Here is a 26,931-nt window from a genome sequence, read left to right on the forward strand (position 1 = left end):
TTGTTTTCATTTAACAATGCACTGTATAGATTTTTGCCTACATAGCAGCATTATAGGTCAACACACTTGTGTTTTTTAGATTACCTCAGAATGTTTAACTATGTAGATATACTTTTGTTGAATATGTACTTCATTGCTAACCTCTTCCTACCATTTAATATTCCTTTATTTATGGCTTTGTGCCCATCTTTAAATGAATCTGCAGAATTAATTCCTGCAGGAGGGATTTTGACTAAAGGAATGTACATATAAAGTATAAATAGAGAGTTGTCAGCTTGTAATTTCAGAAGACTTAGTGTTTTTTGCCCATTATTGTCCTCAATGGCAGCTCACTAATGAGATCCCTCTTCCCTGTCCTGAACTGTCTTGGAAATGCTGTTAGTTAGGATTTATCTTGATACATGTTTTCCAGAAGTTTGGAAGGACATGGTGGAGCAAAGTTCATCTCCTGATGGCCTAGGGTACAGAGAGACAGAAAGAGGCTGGGCACAGGGTCTTTTTGAGGTGTTTCTCTAGACCACTTTTCTCCAGCTAGGCCAGTGGTTCTCAACCTGTGGGTTCTGACCCCTTTGGAGGTTGAATGACCCTTTCACAAGGGTCACCTAAGACCACCCAAAAGCATAGATACTTACATTATGATTCATAACAGTAACACAATTACAGTTACAAAGTAGCAAAGAAAATAATGTTATGGTTGGGGGGTCACCACAACATGAGGAACTGTATTAAAGGATCACAACATCAGGAAGGTTGAGAAACACTGATTTAGGTACTTTCTCATTTTTGGATTTTTAAATTTTATTTTATGTGTATGGATCTTTTGCATGCACGTACGTCTATGTACCACATGTGCGCCTGGTGCCCTTGGAGGCCAGAAGAGGGTATCAAATCCCTTGGAACCAGAATTACAAATAGTTGTGAGCTATCATTTGGGTGCTGGGAACCAAACTCAGGTCCTCTGGAAGAGCAGTAGTGCTCTTAACCCCTGAGCCATCTCTTCAGCCCTCCTAGGCACTCTCTCTTAATTCCCAACAGTGCCATCTGTAGCTGGAGGTTTCTTGTCCCGCCTTCCAGTTCCCCAAATAACCATCCTAAAGGCTTAATATTAATTATGATTGTTTGGCCAATGACTCAGGCATATTACTGACTAGCTCTCACAATTAAATTAAACCATTTCTATTATTCCATATTTTATCACGAAGCTTGTGACTTGTTATCTCACATCTTGCTTCCCCGATGACTATATGGCATCTCTCTGACTCTACCTTCTTTCTCTGTGTCTTTGTTTGGATTTCCATCTGGGTCTATTCTGCCTGGCCATTGACAAATCAGCTTTATTTATCAACCAATAAAAGCAACATATATTCACAGCATACAGAAGGACATCCTACATCTATCTCCCCTTTTTTATATAATTAAAAAGGAAAGTTTTAACTTTAACATAGTAAAATTATATATAGCAAAAGAGTTATCAAGCAAGAATTATAGTTGTGATATTTAGTCTATTTGTATTTGGCAAAATTAAATACTGTATCATCTATCCTATCTTTGTGAGTCTAAAGTTTTATATCTAATTTCTTTCATCATAACTAAGGAAAACTATAAGTATCTAGTCTTCAACTCCATCAAAACAGAAGGATATAATATTACCTAAGTAAACAGGAAGTGCATTGTAAGTGACTTCCAAAACTCTAGAAATAACAGAGATAACTGGCTGCCTGGACAGTCACCCAAAGTTCTTCTGCAACATTGGGACATCCATCTTCAGCCTATAGGCCTAGAGTACCTAACAGACTTCTCTGTGAAGCAGGGAATTTGAAACTGTGCTGCCTATATTGGCAGTTTGTTAGTCATTTTTTCTCTGTGTTCTGTAGAATGTCTGGCACACCCTTTCATGAAACAGGAATCCTGAAGGTGTAAGCATGAGTTTTCTGGCCCGGCAGGTCCTGAGGCCCTTGAGCCCCAAAGAAGCACACAGACACTGTATTAGTTATAATACTGTTGGCCACTAGCATGAGCTTCATATTGGCTAGCTCTATCTTAATTATTAACCCATTTCTATCAATCTATGTACTGCCATGAGGCTGTGGCTTACCCAGTAATGCCTGGCATGGTGTTACTCCTCCAGCGTCCTACATGTCGACCGACTCTGCCTACATTTCCCAGAATCCTCCTCATCTCCTAATCCCACCTATCTTGCTGCCCTATTGGCCAACAGTGTTTTATTCATCAGCCAATAAGATAAACATATGTACAGAAGACATCCCCATCATGAAGGACTGTCCCATCTTGTTTTGGCAAGTTCAGCAGTCACTTTCCTGTGGGTCCTGCATATCCAGTTTATACAACATACAGTCAGGCAGTCCAGGCAAGAGCAGTTTCTTGCCCAAATGCCTCATCTTGCCACATTGAAAGCAAACTACATAAGGAGTTTCCTCGAAGCCCATCATCCTCGTGAAGTAATTGGTGCTGCCAGGAAACAGAAGTGTCTCATTGTCTAGAAAAGTCTAAGTTTTTAAAACATTTTAAATGCCATATTCTGTAGGTTTTTGAAGTGTTTGAAGATTACCTATCCATCTGAAATATATCTCTGCATATCTAGAAAACCTAACTAACAATACCTTAAGCAAGAGTAGAAATATACGTACAGTATAACAAAATTGACCTTAAATTTGTATCACTAGATCAAAATTCATACCAATGTATTCATTTCTATATCATATCCCCTTTTTTTTATTTAGAAAGACATTGACTGTGACCATTAACAATTTATAACCAACCCCCGTTAAATGAAAACAAACATTTATAAACAATATTTGGGAATTTGGGCGTAATTTTTTAGACTACTTCCTGCTTTGCTGATTGGGGTTCTGTAGATTTTATGGGGATCCTGAGAAAATTTAGAATCATGTTCAAGTCCTGACTGGGATATTTTGTGTGGTTGGTCATCTCAGCCAGCAGTTCTGAAACTGTTGTGGATATTGGATCACCTGGGCCATCATTTCAGGGGGTCTTGTTTGATCGATCCATATTAACCTGGAAAGATTCCACAGCTTTTCATCTGCTGTGGAAACAAAAGCAGAACCTCTTTTCCAAAGCAACATATCCTTAGACCCAAGTTTTGAAGTCAAGATACCTTTAAAATATATATGTTGGTTTAGCTTATCAGCCCCACATTCAAATGTTTCTCAGTAGTTCATTAGCAGTCAAAAAAAAATTAAAGAAAACACAGTAGTATATAGAATCCAGACTCTCTGTGTATTTTCCATCTTTATATGGCCCATTGTAATTTTTTTTACTCTATTTCTCCCTTAAGGACCTCAGTTTATTATCCTTAAATTATTGTTTTTTGTTTGTTTGTTTTTTGAGACAGGGTTTCTCTGTGGTTTTGGAGGCTGTTCTGGAACTAGCTGTTGTAGACCAGGCTGGTCTCGAACTCACAGAGATCTACCTGCCTCTGCCTCCCAAATGCTGTGTACTGGGGTTAAAGGCATGCACCACCACCACCCAGCATAAATTATTGTTTTTATCTATGACTCTGCCTATTTTATATCCTTTCTCTCTCAAGCCCGTGCACATTTATCAAATACACTGTGACCCATTTAGAGGCCTTTTTTGTCTGAATCTGTTCTTGTGTATCTGTAATCCTTTTTTTTTTTTTTTTTTTTTTATGGTTAAGTGGGTTTGGCTAGTATTAAAGTGGCTGGCTTCACCCCATTCCTTGGCTTCCTGAAAGTCTAGCTTCATGGTCGAGGCCATGTGTATCACCCCCAACTCTGAGGACGTTTTAGGTCCATGATGCCAGCTGCTCATAAACTCCATATTAGTGTTTAGTAGCAGGACCTCTTAAAAGAGCAGAGTGGGTTTTGCTGCTAACGCTGAGTCAGGAAGCTGTCTCTTAAAGGAGCTGTGCCTCTGCTTGTCTCTAGCAAACAGAGCCCACCCATGCTGCTATCCAGAAGCTATGCTTGACTCTGTTCTTTTGTGTTTAGAATCCCTTTTTTTGTCGGGTTTTATGTGGAAATTCTTGCCAAACATTTGGGCCCTACATGTAGCTGGAGGTTCTTGACTCACCCATCATTTCCCAAATAACCATTCTAAAGGCTTAATATTAATTATAATTGTTTGACCAATGACTCGGGCATATTACTGACTAACTCTCACAATTAAATTAGCCCACTTCTATTCCATATTTTACCACGAAGCTTGTGGCTTGTTACTTCACATCTTGCTTCCCTGGTGGCTACATGGCATCTCTCTGACTCCCCCTCCTTTCTTTCTGTGTCTTTGTTTGGATTTCCCATCTGGGTCTATTCTGCCTGGTCATTGGCCAAATCAGCTTTATTTATCAACCAACAAAAGCAGCATATATTCACAGCATAGAGAAGGACATTTCACATCAGCCATCAGATGCTAACTGCTTATCAATCCAGTGATTGTGACAGAGTCCTTAAGATCTAGTCATTTGCCCTTTCAAAAGCCCCAGTTCTGACTGACCATACTACATTGGGCAGCAGGACTTTAACACTTGAGTCTTCTGGGGTGACACCTCATACCTTCGTCTGTTTCTGGCTGCCACACTAGTTACAGTATCTCAAAAGTATTGAGATATCCATTCACTAGCAGGTGAATGCATAAACAGAATGCAGTCTGTCCATATGTCACATAGCTTTTCCTGGGAGATGTAAACACATGTTTCTCACCCTAGACAGGGCACTGATGACAGAGCAGATGTGATTCCATTGACGTGCACATTATCAAGTTTAATTGAGGTTACTTATAGTGGCCACACCACCAAAAAGTTGTGTAGATCCCCCACCTCACTCCTCAAGGAGTGGAAGGGACTTGTGAGTCTACAGTGCATGCCACCTTGTGAGCCCCAATGGGCCCTTCATACACTGCCTTGTGAGCCTCCCTGCCTTACCCTTCTTTAAGGGGATGTTAATGGGCCAGATCTACCCTAGAAAGCAGAACCCATGACCCCTCCTGTCCTCTCTGTTTTCTTGATTATCCAGAGCCTTCTTTTTGAGGCTTGCACTTTAATTTCCATTCTCAAGCAGGCTCTTGCCAGACCTCTGAAAAATTCATGGTTTGCTAGCTCCAGCCAACAAAAGTTTAAAAGGACCTTTATTGTCCTGTGAATTTCCTGGGTTTTTTTGTCCGCAACCCTCCTTTTAAGAAGGGGGCAGTGGCAGAGTGTATGAAGACTTCTTCATGGAAACATTACGCATTTGTTTAATAACTGGATTTAAAAGCTCCTCTGTGCCTGCACTGGACCAGCAGTCCTAAGATGAGTCAGAGCTAGACTGTGGCGGCCTTTTCACAGGTTGGGGGTGGGGCTAAGTACCTGGTAAGTGTTCCTTGGAATCATGGCTGTGACACAAGAAGGACAAAGTTCAGAAGTATGGGTTGGAAGTAGTGTCCAGGTACTGGGGAGAGGCCAGTGATCTTACAAATTTTCTTTAGTATCTCTTTCTGGTTATGTTTTTACTTATACTTGAACTATCTGAAAGATGTGTCCTTGTAGGTTGATGTGGGAAGCAGAAGTCTGACAGAGAGGCTTCTGGGTACCCTGCTTTTGGTGTTCTCTCAGGGAATGACTGAGCTCTGCAGCTGCCTCGTGGAGTCTTTTATAACAGCTTTTCCTAGTTTTGTGGGAAACTGTGATGAGAAGGGCTCCTGTATAGATAGATCCTCTTCCCTCTGTGAAGTCCTAAAAAGCCCAGTAGGAAAGAAATTCATAATACTTCTACCACTGAGCTGTATTCCCCTCTTTCTTCACCATTTGTAAACGCTGATATCGTGTAACTATGAGCAATGGCTGTAGGACTTGTCATCCATTCTGTAGACCAGACAGGTTTTGGGTTTGGTTTTTAACTAGTTTCTTTATGGATTTATAGTGCCACCTGCTGGCTCTAGAGATATTATATAAGCATGCTATGATGGTGGAAGTTTAGAAATCTGTGTGTTCCTGCTGAAGTTTGACTGTATTTGCTGTGAGTATCCTGAATAAGAGAAACGTCTCAGCAAGCAGTGGGGGAGGAGCAAGGAACCCGCACACTGTTTATAGCTCAGTGTCCTTCTCTGTATCTTTTGCTCCTATTATGATACCTACCTGAAGGTGTCATGTAGTCTGATGGAGATGAGGTTGTCATAGCACACAGGCCCTCTTTTTCAAAGGTACACAGCAGAAGTGAGATTGGCATAGGTAAGCCTGGTGGTTAACTCCACATAGATATTGACAGGGCCCTAGCATCTGTTTCTTGCTGGGACCCTGGGTCCATCCCAGCTCTTTGTAGGTCCTTTGCAGCTGTCTCTGGTAGTTAGTACTCAGTCAGATTCTGGTACTGCTGGGCACAACCATAGAACCCTGGAATACATGGCACAAGAGGAAAGAGTTTCAGATATAGAAAAGGAGTTTTTAGTTTAGTTTTGTTTTGTTCCTTAATTTTGTTTGTATAATAGAACTGCATTCAGCCAGGCCTGGGATTTCTGGAAGAGCTTGCATTGGATGGAAAGGAGGATTGACTTTGTTGAAGACAGGAGCTGAAACCTTGTCTGGACTGGCCCTGCAAGGATCTTACATCTCTAACTAGCTCCGTTTGTGTTGCCTCAGCATAGTCGCAGGAGCCAGGCAGGAGCAGTGTGGACCTTCTGTCTTCTCCTTGGCTCTAGCTTAGGTTTTGGCTCCTGCATTGATGTTCGTTCACACAGGACCTGGAATGGTGTGGGCCTGTGTCTCATCTATATCCTCTCTAAGTTAGTTCTTAGCTCTTTACTCACAGAGTAGGTACTTAATGTGTGAGTAAATGGCAGAGTCAGTGGAGAGCCCATGGTTCTGTAGCTGCTTTTGTGTGTAGTGGGGCCGACCTTCCTCAGATATCTGTTCCTGGCATTGAATTAAGAACAAAGCATCTTCCTTTTCCACATGCATACACACGTGTACATGTACAGACACAGCCTCATCCAAACCTTCTTAAAAACACTGTGGAGGAAGTGGCGTTGCTGTGATCTCACCCAGCAAACGGAAACACCAGCACATCTCTTTGCCAACAAAGATACACAGCTGTGGAGGCAGTGGAGGCTCCAAACCTATAAGGCTCATTTATAATTATAATTATAAGGCTCATTTATAATTATAATTTATAATTATAATCATGGAGCTGATTGTCATGGGGGGCGGGGTAGACATGCCTTTGGAGTGGCAACTGAAAGAAGAGGAAGGGGGAAGACTCTTTAGCGGCCCTGACTCTTTGGGTAGAGCCTACTGTCATTGTGTCTCCCAGATGTCTGCCACCACACCTGACAATGTGTCTTTTAAATGTTTAATTATGAGAAACATTAAGAGTAAGCAGAAACCCAAAGCATACAACAAACCCTATGTCCTCTAAGCCTGAATGTTGTCACGCCCTACTCTCCCTATATGCTGTGAAGAAATCCTGGAGTAACTGTGTTCAGTCAGGTCGATCTGGTAATGGATCAACCCAGGCTTCTGGAGTCGGGAATGATTGGGGCCTATGCTTATTTTCTGAAGAGCTATTGACTCTCCCCTCTTTGTCTTGCTTTCCAGTGGGAAATTAGTGTCTCCAAAGTGGAAAAACTTCAAGGGCCTGAAGCTCCAGTGGCGGGACAAGATCCGGCTCAACAACGCCATCTGGCGGGCATGGTACATGCAGTGTAAGTGTGTGGCAGGCTTGGCAGTGGGTGTGCTATGCTACAGGGGGCCTTAATTCTGTGGTATCAGAGCTCTACATCTTGGAGGCCTGAGCACCTTGGGTCTATAGCCTGCTTTTAAAAGATGTTTGCAGCAAAATATTTCCTGAGTGTCTGTGATAGGAAACCAAGTACTAATACATCCCAGGAACCAGGCCATTCACTAGCTATCATGCAGCATCAGCCAACAGAGCCCAGAGTCTGGAGGGACAGACATATGAGACCTTGACCACAGTGTGTAGTGTAAGGGGTTCTTTTCAGGAGAGTTGGGAGAATGTAGCCAAGAGGTGACATTTGGGGATTCAAAGAGCAGTTTCTGTTTCTAGCAGGCTAAGAAGACATGGAGACCACTGTAGGGCTTATTCCTGGCTAGCTTGAGGATGGGAGGATGCGGGCTTGAGGAGCAGGGTGGACTTGCCTGTCGCTGGCTGCCTTTGTTTGATGAGCAGCTTCATTTCTTACTCGGGTGTTCCTGGCATTCTTTGCCTTGGGCCTGCATGCTCCAGTGGAAGAAGGAGAGACCACTCCATGGCTTAGCAGTTTGGGTAGAGCTCCTTCAGGAGTCTTGGTGGAGTTACGATGTCTCTCTTCTCCCAACCCAGATTTGGAGAAACGCAAGAATCCTGTGTGCCACTTTGTCACTCCACTAGATGGCTCTGTTGACGTAGATGAACACCGCCGGCCAGAGGTACTTAACCAGCAAGTGATTGAATAGAGGGGAGGCAGGAGGGTGTTGGAAAGGAACCCTGCCTTCATTTCTCAAGAAACAACCTACCAAAGGGCCAAATTCTATGGGGAAACAGAATGGAGTAGTGGAGCCTGTGTTGTGCTATTAATTGACATGACCTTGAGGAGGAACAGTGGCCTCCAACAGTTCCCAGCCTCCCAAAGTGTCTATCCCTAGACAAGCTGACCTTATGGGGCCTCATTCTCTGCTTTCACGTAAAGTTGGTATTTCTTCTGGGAGATATTCAGGGAAAGCTGGCTCTGTAGCAGATACAGAAGAATACATCCATATGCTCTAGGTTTACCCCTAGTGCCGCCAGCAAAACAAGGTCTCCAGAGAAGTTAGAGCAAACTCCGTGTTCTTCATCTCACACTGGAGGTGCAGCTATCCTAGCATGCACCAAACCCTGGCTTCCATCATAAATTGGGTGTGATTTCAAACCCTGCAGTCCCAGCACCGGGAGGCAGAGGCAGGGAAATCAGAAGTTTAAGGTCATTTTTGATATATAGGGAGTTCGAGGCCAGCCTGAGCTACAACAAAACAACTTAAGATAGGGGATGAAAAGAGGTTGAAGGAAGAGTGGCTTATATTATTTTTATATTTTGTTTTATTATTTTGGTACTAAGGATAGAATTCAGGGTCTCTTTCACGCTAGTCATGTGTTATACCATTGAGCTATACCACCTGCCTGAAAAGACTAAATTAAAAAAATCTTTAATTAGATTTGTATGTGTGTGTGTGTTATCAGGCTTTATGGCAGTGCCTTCACCCACTGAGCCATCTCACCAGCCCTCGTTTTCACTCTCTGAGAGCATGACAAATGCTGCTAGAAAGGGGTATTTGTGGGCCACCTGTGAGTTTTCCTTAGCATCCTCAGACTAGGAGGAAGCAGCTCTCTGCCTCTTGTCTGAGTGCTGTGTGCTTACCCTGTCCCCAGTGCAGTCACTCTTGGTGTCATCTTTAGCCTGAGTCCAAGTTGTAGCTCAGAAGAGAAGAGCTGTGCCCAGTGAGTGAAGCTGTAGTCTCTGAAGCAGCATGGGGGTTTTCTGACCAAGAGAACCATATGAGGTCACTTCAGTGGCGATGCTGGGTGTTCATGGACTGACATATGATTATCCAAGACCTGCCTTTCATGTTGGCCTCTCGGTTGTAGGCCATCACCACAGAGGGCAAATACTGGAAAAGTCGCATTGAGATTGTCATCCGGGAATATCACAAGTGGAGAACCTACTTCAAGAAAAGGGTATCTATTGGCAAGGGCCCTCAAAAGAACATGTTGTGGGAGCTCTGGGGCAGGGCTTGGGTAGGCGGGAGATGGACTTGTATTCAGAGTGTGGCCTGAGGCCCTAGGCTCCACAGCTGCCGACCAGTCGTGGAGCATGATGTGGGAATGCTGTACTCAACCTTGTAAACACCAAACAGTGGCTGTGGTTTCCTTGGCCACACATAGGGCTTCTGTGGGCCCACATTCATGGGATGGCAGCCAGCAGAATCCCATTCCCCAACTCGCTTCCCACATAGTTCACTCACATACAAGGAGGTGAGGGTGGGGCAGCCCAGGGTTCCTGGTGGCTGCTTCATCTTGTTCCACTTGCCCACAGCTACAGCAGCACAAGGATGAGGACCTCTCTAGTCTGGCCCAGGTAAGTGAGCTTGAATGCCCTGTCCTGACAAGATACAGCAGTGCCTTCTGTGCCCCAAGAGAGTCCTGTCGTGGAAGGCCAGACCCAGGAGCAGCTCCTTCTCACATGGAGGTCCTGCAGGTGGCCAAGGAAGCAGGCACACACTCTGTTGGGTAGGCTAAGGGAATAGCTCTGAATGCCTGTACCTTCTTGCCTCTTTTACGAAGCAACCCTTTAATGCATGCCAGGACGGAGGATAATAAATCCAATTGCCTTTTGACTCTTCTTCCCCTGTGGGCTAGGATGACGACATGCTCTATTGGCATAAGCATGGAGATGGCTGGAAAACCCCAGTCCCCATGGAGGAGGACTCACTGTTGGACACAGATATGCTCATGTCAGAATTCAGTGACACCCTCTTCTCCACACTTTCTTCACACCAACCAGTGGCCTGGCCCAACCCACGGGAAATAGGTAACTAGTCTCTTCCCTTGGACAACTGGCTTCCTTCTCCGTGAAGATTCCTCTAGGCCAGGCTTTGCTTCAGGGCATCTCTGAGCTGTTGCTTGCCGCTTATTTAGGGTAGGCAAAGGAAAAGAGAAAGATTGTCCAAGCTCTTTGAGGGTCCTATGCAATGCTGCATGGGAGGAGACTGGAAATGGAGCCTTACAGGGGTGGCCATTGTTCTTTTAGTCCCACTGTGAAAAAGCAGCAGGCTCTGAGCTGAATCCTTATGTTTCTGACACTGTTCTCGTTGTGTGGGGTGTATCCCATGAGTACTGCACTCATGGCATCCCACCTGGAGGCCTTCAGTCTCGTAGGTCCTCAGGGCAGAACCACAGATGAAAAGTGAGAGTGGGCACAGATGGCTGTGGGGATGTAGCGTAGGGGGGGGGGGATGGTTGGGGCTGCTCATAGCTCGTAGCTTCATGGTGGTTTCTAGCACTGCCTGTCTTTCCTGTCTTCTGAGGGTGGAGAGGACATAGCTGTCTAAGACTGGCCACAAACTCTCAAGAATGTAGAAATCCCAGTCAGCTTCCATCAGTTGTTAGAAGATTCTAGAATGAGTAGGGAGGGCCAGGAGGGTCTGTCCCAGAACTAATTGTATATTTTCCTTTGATCTTATTTGAGGTGAAAGTGTTCCCCTCTCTCACTTGTAATTCTTGCAGCACATTTAGGAAATGCAGACATGATCCAGCCAGGCCTGATCCCTTTGCAACCCAACCTGGACTTCATGGACACCTTTGAGCCTTTCCAGGGTAAGGGCAGAGGGTAACATGATACTTGGATCTCCCATGCCTATTCCATATCAGACTAGTGCTCCTTTTGTAGAGAGGATAGTTGGAAATGGGTGTAAAGGAAAGGCTTAGAATTTTCCAAAACGGGAAGTTTTTTTTTTTTGTTTTGTTTTTGTTTTTTTTTAATAGTAACTGCAAAGCCTGGAAAAGTTTCCTGGCACATTGGAAGGGAGTTGGCATTCTCAGAGTGAGTGTCGCTTCCTGCTGGAAGCATCCACTTGGCCTTGACTGTGAGCAGTTCCTTCTCTAGGCAGCAGAGGGCACTGTGACACAGCCACTTCCCAGTAAAGTTTCTAACCTGAGGTTAGGTCACCTCCTTGAGCTCTGCCATTGTCCAGACCCGAAACACTTGGTATTCCAAATGTTCTCATCAAATCCTCTTTCTGTAGAAAAATTTATCTTTGGGGGTGGGGTGGGGGGAAGGGTTCAGCCCCCTGTTTGTGTGTCATAATTCTAGAAAATGGTTAGAGCATGGACTTCAAAAGATTCCCATGTTCTTTTTTCAGATCTCTTCTCTTCCAGCCGATCCATTTTTGGCTCCATGCTGCCTACACCTACGTCAGTACCTGCCCCAGATCCCAGCAGCCCGCCTTCTCAGGTAGAGGAAGCTGGGGGAGAAGCATGGCAGGTACAGGGCTGCCATCAAACTTTACAGCCAGAGCTAGGCTAATGCTGTGGCCATGAATTGACAACGTGCTGGGGCCATTGCTGGTCCAGTGCTGAATTCATGTGGATATGCAAAGAAATGATGGAGCCCTCTTTGAAAGCACCCTTAACTCCCCACAGGTGGGAGACCCTGCCAGCGAAGTTGCTTTCCTACCTAAGGGCCCGAGTGATCTTTGCCTAGCCAGCCCTTTTCTTTCTTTTTTGGGGATGGAGGGTTGTTTTGTTCTGTTCTGATGTTCATTAGTTTTTTGCCTGCGTGGTGATGTCAGAAGCCCTGGACTGGAATTATAGACAGGTGTGAGCTGCCATGTAGGTGCTGGGAATCGAACCCAGATCCTCTGGAAGAGCAGCTAGTACTCTTAACTGCTAGGCCATCTCTCCAGCCCCCAGCCAGCTCCTTTCTAAGACAAGATTAGTTACAGAACAAAAGCATAGATAATGAAAATGTTGTGTATTATTTTTATTTTTTATGTAGCAATTAATAAAAGGCAATTATGGGTATTAGGGCTGCAGAGCTGACTGAGGCATAGTTCTCTGCCCTGGGGGAGCTCTCAAGTTGGTACTATATTCAGTTAGTCACCCAGTAACCTGGCACCTTCCCCACCCAGCTCAGATAATCATTTCCTCTGTAGAGACAGATCTGCGCAGGTGACTCCTCACAGCTTTTCCACTCAGGAAGAGCTAGCTTGACTGGAAGTCGATACTTGAAGCTGTCCTGGGGGAACCCCTGAGCAGCTGTGGTCTAGGCTGCTTCTGCTCTGTAACAGAAGATGGCAGGGACTGTGGGGAGACCTGAACTGGACTCTAGAAACTAGATACCCCTAGGCTTCTGTCCAGCTTTGTCTGAGCTCTGTGTTATCATTAGTTCTTAATGGAAACAAGACCCCTGCTGACACTCAGGGAACACAGATCCATTCCCCCAGCAGAGAAGTGTGTTGGGCCTGGGAGATAGCACTTCTATCCCTTGGTCCCTCAGTCCCCATGTCCACAGTTAGTCTTTGTGTTATATAATGCTAAATAGTGAGAACTAATTATCCAGTCGTGCTTTGTTTCTTCATGTCTCTTCCTTCCTCAGGGGAACATATTGCCAAATACAGCTCTTCCCACTGTGAGCCTGCCCAGTAGCCTCATTGAACCTTCTGCAGCCCCCTCCCTGGATCCCACAGATGGGCAGGGTTGTGAACGCACTCCCCAGACTGTGGACCCATTTATTCAGCCTGCAGACTTTGGTCCCTCTGAGCCACCCCTGAGTGTCCCCCAGCCCTTCCTCCCTGTCTTTACTATGACCTTACTTTCCCCTGGCCCTGCCCCAGCACCTGTCCCCACTGCACTGCCCTTAGTCTCTCCTCCTGCCTCAACTCCACCAGCTTTCCTGCCGCCACAGAAGTTTGCTGGAGTCAGCAAATCAACCCCTGTCATTACCCACACAGCCTCTGCCACTCTTACTCATGATGCTTCTGCTACCACCTTCAGCCAGAGCCAGGGCCTTGTCATCACAGCACACCACTCAGCCCCCTCATCATCCCCCTGTGGTCTGGCACTATCACCCGTGCCCCAGCCACCAGCTGTGGGACCTCCCCAGCCTCATTTAGCTTTTATACACCCCAAACCTGTGTCCTTGACTGGAGTGAGACCCAAGCAACCCCCCAAAATAGTGCCTGCTCCCAAACCTGAACCTGTGTCCTTGGTGTTGAAGAATGCCTGCATTGCTCCAGGTGAGTTGGGTTAGGGTTGTAACGCCAAGATTGCCTAGGGAGTAATGTTTCCCTTTCTCAGAGGCTTTAAAGTTGTAACACCTTCTCCCCCATCTAAATGGTGTGGATAATTCATATGTGCAATCTGCCTTTCTAGTCTGTATGTTTAAACATTAGTCTAGTCTTGATCTGGGTGTGGTGACCCATACCTGTAAACCCAACACCTGAGAGGCGGAGGCAGGAAGATTTTGGGTTTGAGACCAGTCTGAGTTACATTGTAAGTCCCAGGTCAGCCAAGACTATATAATGAGACCTTGTTTAAAGAAACTAAAATTGGGCTAGTGAGATGCTCAGTTGAGTAAAGATACTTATTGCTAAGCCTAACAGCCTGAGTCTGATCCCCAGGGTCTACATGGTGGAAGGTGAGAATCAATTCCACAAGTGTCCTCTGACCTCCACACATGTACCATGACGCATGCATACCTGCACACATATACATACCACACAAAATGAATAAAATATAATTTAAAAATTAAATAAAATGAGAATTAGACCTAAAAAACGTGGTTTGCGAATACATGGTCACAAGCATCTCTTTCCAGTGAAAATACAAAACTAAAACTAGTTGAGATGCCCTGGGGCTTTGTCTCCCTGCCGCAGCCCTTGGTAAGGAGCCACATGCTTCACTAGCAGTGTCTGTGATACCCTAGCTCTTTCCGTCATCTGCAGCTCAGCAGTTTTGTTAGTAGCAGCTAGGCCTCTGAAGGGTCAGGCCCTCACTGTCACCTTTCTTCATTCCTACAGCTGCCTTCTCAGGCCAGCCACAAAAGGTGATCATGACATCAGCCCCTCTGAAGAGAGAAGGGATTCTGGCGTCTACTGTGTCCCCATCCAATGTGGTCATTGCTTCTGCTGCCATCACAAGGGTAAGGAGAACTACTAGGCAGGCCTCGTTAGTGTCCTTACCTCCCTACAGTGGCCTATGTTTGTATGTCCGCAGCCAGTGTAACTGCTCTGCATCAGTGATACATGACCTTCCTCCTGTCTCTCTGTAGGCTTCTGGAGTCACAGAGTTCCTCAGCCACAGCACGAGCAACCAGCCTACCCCTGTCTCTCGGCTCTTCTCTCCAAGTACAGTGCAAGACTCCCTGGTGAAGGGCGAGCAGGTCACACTGCATGGGGCTAGTCCCCAAGTCCCTGCCACGGTTGCTAGTGAGTATTCTCCTGAGTGAGACGGTTGGAGCTTCACTGAGGAAGTGAGGTGCTTGCTCCAGATGGGGAGGCCATTCACAGGTTCCCATAATTAAGCTGGGCCTACAGAACTTTCAGTCTGCACAGGCTGGGGAAATGCTTACTGGGCATCAGGGTAGCTGTAGCCACACCAGCAGAATGGATACAAGGGGTAACAGGTATGTCACAGCAGGAGCAGCTAGCACACAGAAAGCCAGGCTCAGAGCTGCCAGTTCCATCCAGAAAGGGACTGAAGATTCGTTTTTGTTTTTGTTTGTTTTTTGTTTTTCGAGACAGGGTTTCTCTGTGTAGCTTTGGAGCCTATCCTGGCACTCGCTCTGTAGACCATGCTGGCCTCGAACTCAGAGATCTGCCTGTCTCTGCCTCCCGAGTGCTGGGATTAAAGGTGTGCGCCACCAAGGCCCGGAGGGACTGAAGATTCTTGTCAGTAGTCTGGAAAACTTAAGCCTGGTTTGCTGTAGCTATGAAGCCAACAGCAGGATTGTCACAACACCATCTCTCCTAGTTTCTAAACCACTGAAATCTGTGGCCATTTTCATATCTTATGTCTGAGGACAGTCAGGACAGTACTGGGGTGTTTTGTTTTGTTTTATTTTCTGTTTGTTTGGTTGGTTGGTTTGATTTGGTTTGGTTTTTTGAGACAAGGTTTCTCTGTGTAGCCCTGTCTGTCCTGGAAGTCGATCTGTAGACCAGGCTGTCCTTGAACTCACAGAGATCCACCTGCCTTTGCCTCCCAAGTGCTGGGATTAAAGGCGTGCGCCACCAACGCCTGGTGACAGTACTGGTTTTGCCTGGTGACTTGTAGAGTCAGAAGGTCAGGCAGGGGCTAGAGGTCCTGTGACATCAGTATTGGGCTGCAGGTAGAACTTGGGTTCCTTCCTATGCCATATGGGAAAGGAACTAGAAACACTATGCACATCTTGGGCAAGCAGTCTTTCACTGTGCTGCACCTTAATGCCTCCTCTCCATGCTAAAACCATGACTGCTTCTGAGTGTCTTATTGGGAAGACATGATAAGGATGGGTTTCCAGCGGAGAGTGGTGGACTTCAATACTAAGGGCAGGTATTGAAGAATGGGATTCTTCAGTCTGGAAAGATACAGACTCAAGAGACAGAAGTCAAGTTTCTCAGATTATCCAGGGAAGGGAAGCTGGCCTTGCTCTGTGGGACCACAGAGCATGGCATTTAGAGCTGTGACCTGAAGCCTGGGAATCTAGGAGAAAGACATTTAACTGGAAGCGTTTGTTAGAATAAAGTGAAACAGGCCAGGGAAGTTCTAAGGGACCTAGGAAATGGCTCCCAAGGAACACCAGTGAGTGGGACACAACAATACTCTGGTCTATTCTGTGTGGGCCAAAAGCTGGTAGTACTTTTTATTTAACATTTTCAGAGTGAGTGAGAGAAACAGTAAGAAAGTGTACATGTAGAGTTTAAAGAACAAAGATAAAGTAGATGCCAGTGTGCCGAGCACATGGGTTAGGAGCTATTGCCTTACAAATCTGTAAGGACCCCTGGCTGCCTTGAGGTGACATTTTAGGGATTTGCAGTTCAACCCTTCCTCTGAGCAATTGCTAACACCTGGGATGGGGTAGCATTCAGGCCATATTCCACATCTAACTTGCCTTGGAAACAAGAAATCCTCTTTGGGATTGTGCCCAAATTGAGACGATCCCCAGAAACCACCAGGGAGACAGACCCACTGAACTGTAAAAGCAAGGTTTTATTGTTCATCCAACCATGACAGGGACCACGTCTGGCTAGCTGACACAGCAGCCTCCAGAGGGAATGAAGTTCCCTGTCTACTGCTAGGTTTTAAAGACAAAAGTTACAGGATTAGTAAGCACATCAGTAGGTATAGGCTGGTTTCTGATTGGTTGACATTTAGGAACAATTAGAAGAATTTCTCAAAGTCATATTTTGGCATGAAATACCTGTGTACCAATTATTTTCATTGGTCAGTGCTAAGAGGGAACATTCTGTAGATATATGGGTAAGGGTTTCTCCAGTATTTTCTCTGGGGTAGCCAAAAAAGGTTAAAGATGGACTTCCAAGCCTGAGAACTTGTGGGGAGTCCCTCTGGTTGGTGAGGACTGCTGTGGGGCCAGGACAAGGATGCCCCACTTGTTATTTTTCCAGTCCCCTTCTCGATTGTTTGCCTGTTAAGAGAATGTTTTCCCTCAGGCCGTGACTGCCCCAACTCAGGGCAAGCCTCTCCATGCCCATCAGAACAAAGTCCTAGTCCTCAGTCTCCCCAGAACAACTGCTCAGGGAAATCTACAGACCCCAAAAACGTGGCTGCATTAAAGGTATGGCTTATGTCTCTTGGGTCTTGATTCCCTTGGATGGGTGCGGAGGAAAGAAAACATCAGGAAAGGAGAGCAGCAGATCCAGAAACACTAAGATTAAACTGACCCCAACCATTTCCCATCCCACCACAAGCCCATGAAGATAAGAGGACTCCCATTCCCCATGACATGGTAGGGGTGCATGCAACCTTGGCCACACCAGTTGCAGGGAGGAAACTGGACTGTAAGCACAGGTTGTAGAGAAGCAGTAAATCTGGCTGCCAGGGCCCAGGGCACAACTGCTTCCTACCCCATGAGTCCTGCCCACTCCTGCTGGCTCACTACTCTTAGAGCTTTTTAGAGCCTCTCCCTCTGCATAGTTTCCTAGCCCTGGCTTGTCATGTGCCCTAAGACACTAGTCTTTCTCTGACTACTAAGCATTGTGTTGGGCAGTAAGGAGGAACAAGTTGGTTGCCTAAGGCCTTGCCTGTGTCTCAGTGACCTGTTGATTCCTCAATAGAACCGGCAGAAGCACATCTCAGCTGAACAGAAGAGGCGTTTCAATATCAGGATGGGCTTTAACACCCTCAACAGTTTGATCTCCAATAATTCCAAGCAGGTAAGTAGCTTGGGAGTGTCAAGGTAGCACAATAGTGCATCTTTCCTGTGTGCCACCGGCCACTTAAGTGCTGCCACCTCTGAGCCACCTGCCCTCCACAGACCAGCCATGCCATCACACTGCAGAAGACCATGGAATATATCACCAAGCTGCAACAGGAACGGATGCAGATGCAAGAGGAGGCCCGGAGGCTCCGGGACGAAATTGAGGAGCTCAATACTACCATCATGTGAGGTTCCATTTGAGCGCTCCACCCCATGCATTTCTGTGTCTCAAAAGCAGAGGGGACCCTTTGTGGCCTTTGCTACCTGTATTGCAGCAGTTTAGCTTCCTGTCCTCCTCCCACAGGCCTCTGCCTGGGTCTGGCTGTGTCCGGCCTGTCTGGTCCCCCAGGGTCCTCTCTATCATCACCTGACCCAAAGCATCCCTCTAACTACGGTTGTTTCAGCTCCTACCAACAGCTGCTACCTGCCACAGGAGTCCCTGTCAACTGCCGCCAGTTTGACCACATGAAAGACATGTTTGATGAATATGTGAAAAGCAGGGTCCTGCAGAATTGGAAATTCTGGATTGTATCCTTGGGTTTTCCTTGCTCTTCCCTTCCCCAGGCAGCACACTGAAACAGTAGCCAGTGCTCTCAGGCACCTCATGAAGAAGAAAGGTTCTCACAGTTGTCAAAGTTCAGGACTAGCAATGCTATTTTCTGTCTCAGAAAGAGAAGGCTCTGGGCTGGCCCTAGGGGCTGGGGAGACTGCATCCAAGAGGCCTCACAGGAAAGGGCAGGTGGGGTGGTGGTCTGCTTTACTCTCCAGTCTTTTGCTGCTGAAGAGACAACAAGGTAAGAAAGAGAGGACCCTGACAGCCAGCTCAGTCCTCTCAGTGACAGAGGGTGAGCCCCCACATGAGAGGCTCAGGTGGAAACCATGGCTTACTGAATGAATTACTAAGTGGCCAAGCCCCATGTGATGGTGGTGGTATGGTTTGTTTTGTTTCTCCTCCTCCTCCTTCTTCAGATTTTTTTTTGGGGGGGGTGTTTAAATTTTTCATGTGTGTGTGTGTGTGTGTGTGTGTGTGTGTGTGTGTGTGTGTGTGCGTGTGTGCGTGTGTGTGTGTGTGTTGCGTGCAGTCTGAAGAGGATGTTGGATCCCTTGGAGCTAAAGTCCTAGGCTCTTGTGAGCCTCTTGACATGGAGGGAACTGGGAGTTGAGTGAGTCCTCTGCAAGAGCAGTTCACATACTCTTAACTGCCAAGCCAGATAGTTCTTTGTTTTGTTTCTTGCAAGAAGAGTGTTTGTTGCCCAAGGTGGTCTTGAACACTTGAACCCAAATGATCCTCCTACCTCAGCCTCCCAAGTAGCTATAGGCAGGGTTTGAAACCTGTTCCCTCAGATTTTTCTCTGCCTTTATGTCCCCTGGTCTTGAGTGTCATGGTAAAGCATGTCCACCAATGTGCCAGGACCTGTCTTTGGTCAAAGCTGCTCTGATCTCAGCCTTTGAGATGTCAGTCAGTATTGCTGTTATAGGAAGATTGCTGTCTGTCTGCTCCACAACAACCCCTGCTAGGAACATGATCAGTTTGTGATAGGTCACCTACGGCATAGGACAGCCAGTGGAAAAAGACAGTTGTATGGACAGAGAGAAAGCATGGTAAGGCAGGTGTGTGTATGTGTGAGAGAGAGGGAGAGGAGAGAGAGAGAAAGTCCTGTACTTCAGAAGCCAAGTTTGTTTATATTTTGTTTAGCTGGTCTGGAACTTGCTTTGTAGTACAATATCCTCTCCCTGTTAGGTGTACCACCAAGTCTATCTGGGTACTTCTGCTTTTATTCGTATTGAGGATGAGACTCAGGGCCTCACATACACGATCTAGGTAAGAGCTATCAGTGACCTACACCCTGACTCGAAATGGCTGGCAGTATGCCTCATTCCCTGACTTGCTTTTCTGTCCTACTTTTTTACATTAGTGGAGCCTGATGACACATGGAGTGTGTCAGAACTGCTTCAATAAAATGACACATTCCTCATTTTCAGGCCAAGGTGGGAACTGAAGGCATCAGAAACATTTCTGTCTCCACTGGGCCCATCCTGTGACCCTTTGGGAGCTCTGCAAGAAGTGGTGAGCTTGCAGGCTGTGTATAACATGAATACGGACACTTTGCTTTTGAGTGCTGTGCCTCTCATGTTCCTGGCAGCCTACATGGCTCCTCTCTTTCTACACAGCTGTCTTCTGTAATTAACTGACCTATGGTGTCATGTTCACTTCATTGTGTTTACCCCTGTACCCCTGAAGAAACTTTTTTTTCTGTCTTCTGTCTACTCAAAGGTCACTCATAGTAAGAGCAAACCTGTGACTCTCATGGTGGGCACACCTTGCTTAGCAGTACCTGACCTGTCCCTTCCTTTCCCTGATCAGTTTTCTGTAGGCAGTTCTTTGCCATTTCTGAGGGAAGTCAGCAGGCAAGCCTGGCTTGCTTGAGCCTTCTTCCCTTATCTGTGTGCTCCTTAGCCCTCCCCAGTGCTCACCGTTTCCTTAACACAAGTTCTGTAGTTTAGCATGATCATCAAGCCGCTATTTGAGTCTTTCAAGGGGATGGTGTCCACCAGCAGCTTGGAGGAGTTTCACCGGACGGCGCTTTCCTGGCTGGACCAGCACTGCTCTTTGCCTGTCCTCAGGCCAAGTGAGTGTGGAATACCAGAGTTTGGGACTTCATACTGGTCCTGAAGGGAGACAAACCCTCACCTGGGTAGTGCTTAGAAAAGTTTACACTCTACTGCACAAAGCCAGGCCAGCCAGGCCAGAGGCAGGAGGACCAGAGAGCTGTAGGAGCCAATGTGGGCCCCTGAGCTCCTATCAGCAGACCTGCAGTCTAATCAATTCCAACTTACATTTATTATTTGCTATTTGTCAGACTCTGTTTTAGGTGAATTTGGTGTTTTCTTATTTAGTTCTAAAGCTACAACCATATGGTAAAGTTATAGATGTTCAGTATTAAAGCAAGAGCAACACTGGCAGCAGGAATAGCTTAGAATTCCTTGGGCTATTTAAAGCCCCTGCTGGGATCTGCATAGGCAGATGTGAGACTGGGTTCCAGAATGGTTCCCGCATCACTTTTCCCTGCAGTTGAGCTCTGGCCATTATCCTTGATGCTAGGGAATCACTGTATGGGGTTACATGCGTGAAGTTTGCATCCTGTTGTGTCCCAGGCTAATGACTGCCCCCCCTCTCTCTCAGTGGTACTGAGCACCCTCCGGCAGCTGAGCACCACCACCTCCATCCTCACAGACCCATCCCAGCTGCCAGAGCAGGCATCAGAGGCTGTTTCCAGGATTGGCAAGAGACTGGGGGAGTCCTAAGCTTAGTTGGCATGTGGCTGCATGAGATGCCTGAAGATCCCTCTGTACCCTTCCTGACGCACTGCCTCAAGGCTGCCCTTGACTCCAGTGGCCCACTGCACCGGTCAGGGTGATGCTGTGCTCAGGTCTGAAGCAGGTTTGGGTCCTGCCACAGCTGTGTCCCATCTTGGGAATTCTTGCTGTGACTTCTCACTCAGTGACCTCAGTCACCAGTCTCCCCTGCATTTGGGGTGGCCCAGACAAAGGGAAACATCAGCTGTTCTATTCTTGCCCTCCTGTGGCCTATTGGAGTACAGTGTCAGCAAGTGCAAGACAAGGAGACAAAGCCTGTTCCTGCAGGTGGAATCATCCAGGGTTCTCAGAATTCCTTTCTTGAGTCTTAGAGACTTGGCCCCGGTCACATTGTTTTCTACTTGTGCTCCTCTGGCAACCCCTGCACGCCTCTGGCCACTATAGCAGCAGTGAAGTCTCTCTATCTCCTGCAACCCTGGCAGCACCTGGCCCTCTGGGCTACCGTTCTGACCTCTGCAGAAAGGAATGTGCCTCCTCCCTGGTGTATTCTATTGAAGGGGGAAATCTTCTCCACAAACCCCTTAGCACAAATGGGAAACAATGGGTGTGGAGGCCAGCTGGACAGGACGACATCACAGGCACCGCAACGCTGCTGTTGTGGCTCGCAAACCCTCCAAGCAGGGTCCCATCTATTATGTCTCAGTTCTGCCTTGCATTGCAGTCACCATGACATTGTCAACATTGCCAGGGACTTGGCCTAGAGCCTCTAAGGCCTTTCTTCCCAGCTGAGGCCCTTCCATGCCTGTTCTCCACCCACTTGTACTCTGCAGTCTCGGAAAAGGCAGGTACACTCCAGGGACAGTTTCATCCTTGGTTCTAGCATTCAGAAGGTCACACTCCATAATGCTGCTGTCATCCTGGTCATTTTATCTGAAGTTTAGCTGGGAGCTCCACATCAGGACACTTCTCAGACCAAAGATGTCATCCTACTGAAGAAGTCTGACCCATCTTGTATTAGGAGGAAGAAACAGAAAGCTCACAGGCAGGATGCCAAGGAGTCAGCCCTTGAAGCTGTCTGCAAGCTAGATGGTAAAGAATTGTGTTCAGATTTGGACCAGTAAAGTTTGGAGGGTGACATGTGTCTGAAGGTTGAATTGCCCCCGTATGTATGTTACAGTTGGTAGAGACAGGGGAAGGTTGGGGGAAGGTGGCACTTGAGCCTCATCCTTTGCTGCCTCTGAGATGCTACAGGCAGTGAGATACTCTCTCCGGCACTCAGGGAGCCCAGTCAAGGGCACCTCCCAGGAAGAATGTCCTTTTTTGTCCTGCTGTGAAACCTAGAGCAGGCAGCAGGCTTTTTTTTGGACTCTGTCCTGGTCCCTCCTCACCATGCTGCCTGTCCTGGGGGGACCACATGAAGAGGGGAAGAGGACCCAGGATGTCCTCTGAAATTGTGATCTATCAGAAGCTCCTGCTGATGCCTGAGGCCTGCCCTGGACTAAGTAGGTGAAGAACAAAGAAAGGGTAAGGGCTGCTGGCTGCTACCTACACCTTTGATGCTGTGAGCCCCTGACCACATGCTTGCTCCGGGTCTAATTTCTATCCTGTTTGGGAATAGTATGGTGGTCCTCCTCAGCCGCCCCCAAAGCATGTTTACAGGTTGAGGGATGAACACAAGGCACATAGGGCTGGACCTTGGAATTTCTGCTGGGCACCCCTTCCTTTCCCCAAAACAAGGTGAAATTGTTCTTCAGAGGGTAAAGGCCACTGTGGCAGAAGGAAGAACTAAACTGCTTCTGTGAGGGCCTCTAAAAGCCCAGCCCTTCCTCCTCCCAGCCAGGTGACACAGGCCACACAATGGCCATGAAGACTCCTGGTTCTCTCCACCCTTGCTGGGGAGTAATCGTGTTTTTAAAACTCTGTGGGTATAAGATTGGTCCTTTGCTTCTCTTGCCTACCTCTCCATTTTGCTGAGTTAATCTCATCCTGTTTCATTAGATGTTTAAGGCTGTTAGATTGTGTAAAACTGGGGGGTGGGAGGGGAGAGGAGGGAGAGGAGAGAGAGGAGAGGAGAGAGAGAGAGAGAGAGAGAGAGAGAGAGAGAGAGAGAGAGAGAGAGAGAGAGAGAGAGAATGTGTGTGTGCATGTGTGTCTGTGTGTCCGTGTGTCCTGGCAGACTTTATTAGGTGCATGTTTTTGTTTTGAGTGACTCCATTTCCCTTTTCTTGGTGCTCACTTTTGCCGTGGCTGTGAGGTCACAATGCTTTAAAATCTCCAGGAATGATTCTACCTTGGAGATTTTCTTGTTTTGAAATCTTGCCTGATGAACCTGGCCAATCAGAGGGTCCTGGCCTTGACTTCTGTCCTGGACACCAAGATCAACATTTGGGAATAGCCAAGGGGATCTCCACTGGGCGCTGACCACACTGTTTGACCAGGGTTTGTTTACAGTTACTTTCACTCCCATTCCTGTCCCCACTCACATAGAAGAACCTTCAAATGTGGGCATGTTGGAGAATAAGAATATTGACCTAAAAGGATAAACTACAAAGCCACCTGGAAAATCTCTGCAAGTGTTTCTGTGAAATCTTCACAAGCCACCTGCACATGCTCTGTCTGTTCTTTGACTATGAGTCCTGCAGAGGCAGGGTAGCTCTGGATAAGGGCTTCCTCAAAGGTAACAGGTTACGTACCAGCCGTCACCCTCAGGAGAGGCTGGCCATGCTCCTGTGGTTTTACACAGCACAGAGGAAACACTGCAGCATCGGGACCTGGTGTTGACATCTGTGTCTTATAAGAGAAGCTGAAAGTGGTCATCCAGCATGAATTCTCATGTGACCCAACCATGAACCCTGGATCTTGTCTGTGTGCTTAGGACCTGTTACCTGACCTCAGATCTATGCTCTGACAAAGAGTGACATCCCTATAGATTCTTAGAGGACATGGCACCCATTCCTGCTATAGACCAGTGGCCCGTGGCACTATAGCTGCCTACTGGATCACCTGGCCTCAGCTCCATTCATTTGCTGGCTCTTGTCTTCCTTCCACACTGTCAGAAAACCTGCCACTGTCAGGTTCATCATAACCTTACTCCTCAAGGGCTCTCAGTCCCACTACCTGAGGCCTCCAAAGAGAGCCTGGGTGGGGGGAGCCTCTCTTCTCTCCTGAGGGTAGAAATGACCTCTTCCTAGACAACTAGATACCAGAGCACAGTTGAAGCCCACCAGTGTGTGTGGAACTTAGTTTTTCAGGGTTATCTTGTGGTCTTCTTGGCAAGATGTGTGGACAGTGATACAAGAACAGTTATCTAGAATGCCAGTGTTGTCAAGAAGTGCAACTTGAAACTCAGTCCCTTGGTGCCTTGTAGTGTTTTAGAGGACCTGTTCTGGGTCTGTATGTCTAACAGCAAAGGGGCAGTTAGATTCCAGTGGAAGAGCATGAAGCTCAGAGCATGTGTGAACCATGTTCCTCAAGTACAGACCTTGGCCAGGAACTGCTTTGCAGGTTTTGAGATTTGTGTTTGTTCATTTGTTTTGGTTTTGGTTTTGGTTTGGTTTTTCAAGACAGTTTCTCTGTGTAGTTTATAGCCTGTGCTGAAACTTGCTCTATAGACCAGGCTGGCCTTGAACTCACAGAGATCCTCCTGCCTCTGCCTCCTGAGTGCTGGGATTAAAGGCATGTGCCGCCACTACTGCCTGGCCAGATTTTGTGATCTTAAGGCCCATGGACAGCTAGTGGGAGACACCAGGAATGTGAGAGAATCCTTAGAAAACAACCCCCACCCTGTGTCTCTTCAAATGTGGGCAAGAACAGGTCAGCTACCAGCTTTCTGAGGAATGGGCCTCCCTGCTCACTAGATCAGACTGTCTGCTTGTCAGAGCTTGTGAGACTCAGCCTTCTGGAAAGAAAAGGGAACTTTCCACAGTGAATGTTAACGTGTGTGTGCACGCGCACTTGCTCGAGCCTGTGTGTGTGTGTGTGTGTGTGTGTGCGCGCGCGCTCTCGTGAGCTCGCATGTTTACTTCATGGATTCCTTTCCGGTTATTTAGCAGAATTCACCTATATCTCCCTGCCAAACTTTGGTTCCACACTTGTAACCCTGGACATAGTGAATTTGGAATTCCTTTGGGATTTCTGATCTGGCATTCTCAAGAGCTAAGATTGTGCAAGGGAGAGAGACACTGACATTTTATACATTTCCTAGTATACATTCTGCAGGTTAAAAGGTCTCATGGCCTCAACTAGGCTGTGTCTCTCTTCGGGGAGTTCAGTATCCTACCCCCAGGCCCTTTGTCACCTGACTCTTCACCCTATAAAGGGAAGCAGGCTTTCTCTGCCTGCTCTGTAGTGTCCCAGCTGAAACAACATGTTCTCCTTCTTCAAGCTCTCCAAGTTTCAGCATCTGTGCACAGGCTGTCTGTTGTGTGCCTTGGTCTAGGGCTCCTTTGAGGGCAGCTACACCTGAGTTAGGGTGGCTGTCACATAAACCAGAGATCCCTGGGACTGCCCACCTGAGCCCGGTCCTCTTGGTGCCCTGCTGTTGACAGGCATGTTCCCACCAGCTGTACCCAACACTACAATGCATTTTTGAAACTATATTTGCATCTAAGACAATAAAAAAACTTATTTTTTTGGAAAGCTTGTTCTGTGTGACCATCAATGCTGCCCATTGAGCAGTGGGAGGGGTGAAATAAGGTGGTCAGAACCTGGCTGGCTGGCTGGCTCTATGCAACCTGAGGAGTTGAAAGTTCAGCCAGGAATGTAGTAGATATATGGAGTGGGTGGGCAGGAGGATTCTGGAGATGTGTCCAAGATGATGACGGTCCTAGAAGCCTGCATGCAGAGAACTGATGACAAACACTTGACATAGTGAGTGCTAAGTCCTTTTTTTTTTTTAAGATTTATTTATTTATTATGTATACAACATTCTGCTTCCATGTATATCTCCACACCAGATCTTATAAGGGATGGTTGTGAGCCACCATGTGGTTGCTGGGAATTGAACTCGGGGCCTCTGGAAGAGCAGTCGGTGATCTTAACCTCTAAGCCATCTCTCCAGCCCCGCTAAGTCCTTTTTTTGTTTGTTTGTTTGTTTGTTTGTTTGTTTCTAGACAGGGTTTCTCTGTAGCTTTGGAGTCTGTCCTGGAACTCGCTCTGTAGACCAGGCTGGTCTGGAACTCACAGCTACCACCACCTGGCTACCTATGAGCTCTTATACCCAATGTCTGGTAACTCATGGAGCTCTGTGCCCATAATGTACATTACTATTAGCATGGCCTACACGGGCCCAATACCTTTAAAAGAGTCCCAAGCCATTGTAACAACCAAGGATACAGTGAGTTCCCTTGCTAACTGTTTACCCAGCACCCTTCGTTCAGTGCTGAGAAGGTTCTGCTCATCCCTGTTTAAATTGGGAGCTTTCCTTTCTCCACATCAGCTTCCCAAGTTGCTCACCTCACCCTGACTCCTTATACCTGGATGGAGTAGCCAACAAGAGCCAGCCTCTATGGGAACTACTGGCTTTTTTCATGAGGTAATGGCCTAGATCTAAATCTCTTTACCTGAAACTCTGTGAGCTAATAAGCACACTTTTCTTGTCAAAACACCACACCTCCAAGAAAAAAATTCATGACATGAAGTAAGACGCTGGGCCCTGAGAACTGGAGTCCCTCCAGAGAAAGGTGAATGGTTTGC

General features: G+C 46.9%; 1 protein-coding gene across 2 annotated transcripts in view; it reads left to right on the forward strand.

Moving 5' to 3' along the window:
- Mlxip (MLX interacting protein) overlaps positions 1-25,878 on the forward strand; it is a 55,839-nt gene extending 29,961 nt beyond the window's left edge. The window contains exons 2-17 of one of the 2 annotated variants that reach the window (XM_027413995.2): positions 7,571-7,677; positions 8,316-8,401; positions 9,594-9,683; positions 10,042-10,083; positions 10,365-10,536; positions 11,232-11,321; positions 11,867-11,958; positions 13,102-13,741; positions 14,525-14,646; positions 14,776-14,932; positions 17,153-17,277; positions 17,777-17,875; positions 17,977-18,104; positions 18,324-18,447; positions 20,420-20,549; positions 21,104-25,878. In XM_027413995.2, the coding sequence (XP_027269796.1) occupies positions 7,571-7,677; positions 8,316-8,401; positions 9,594-9,683; positions 10,042-10,083; positions 10,365-10,536; positions 11,232-11,321; positions 11,867-11,958; positions 13,102-13,741; positions 14,525-14,646; positions 14,776-14,932; positions 17,153-17,277; positions 17,777-17,875; positions 17,977-18,104; positions 18,324-18,447; positions 20,420-20,549; positions 21,104-21,225 (2,326 nt within the window). In that variant the 3' untranslated portion in view covers positions 21,226-25,878. Of the gene's footprint in view, positions 1-7,570; positions 7,678-8,315; positions 8,402-9,593; positions 9,684-10,041; positions 10,084-10,364; positions 10,537-11,231; positions 11,322-11,866; positions 11,959-13,101; positions 13,742-14,524; positions 14,647-14,775; positions 14,933-17,152; positions 17,278-17,776; positions 17,876-17,976; positions 18,105-18,223; positions 18,448-20,419; positions 20,550-21,103 lie in introns of those variants that run through there. The other variant, XM_027413996.2, reaches the window with a different exon arrangement.
- The last annotated feature ends 1,053 nt before the right edge of the window (positions 25,879-26,931 follow it).

This window comes from Cricetulus griseus, chromosome 4, assembly GCF_003668045.3.
Source record: "Cricetulus griseus strain 17A/GY chromosome 4, alternate assembly CriGri-PICRH-1.0, whole genome shotgun sequence".
Taxonomy (NCBI): Eukaryota; Metazoa; Chordata; class Mammalia; order Rodentia; family Cricetidae; genus Cricetulus; species Cricetulus griseus.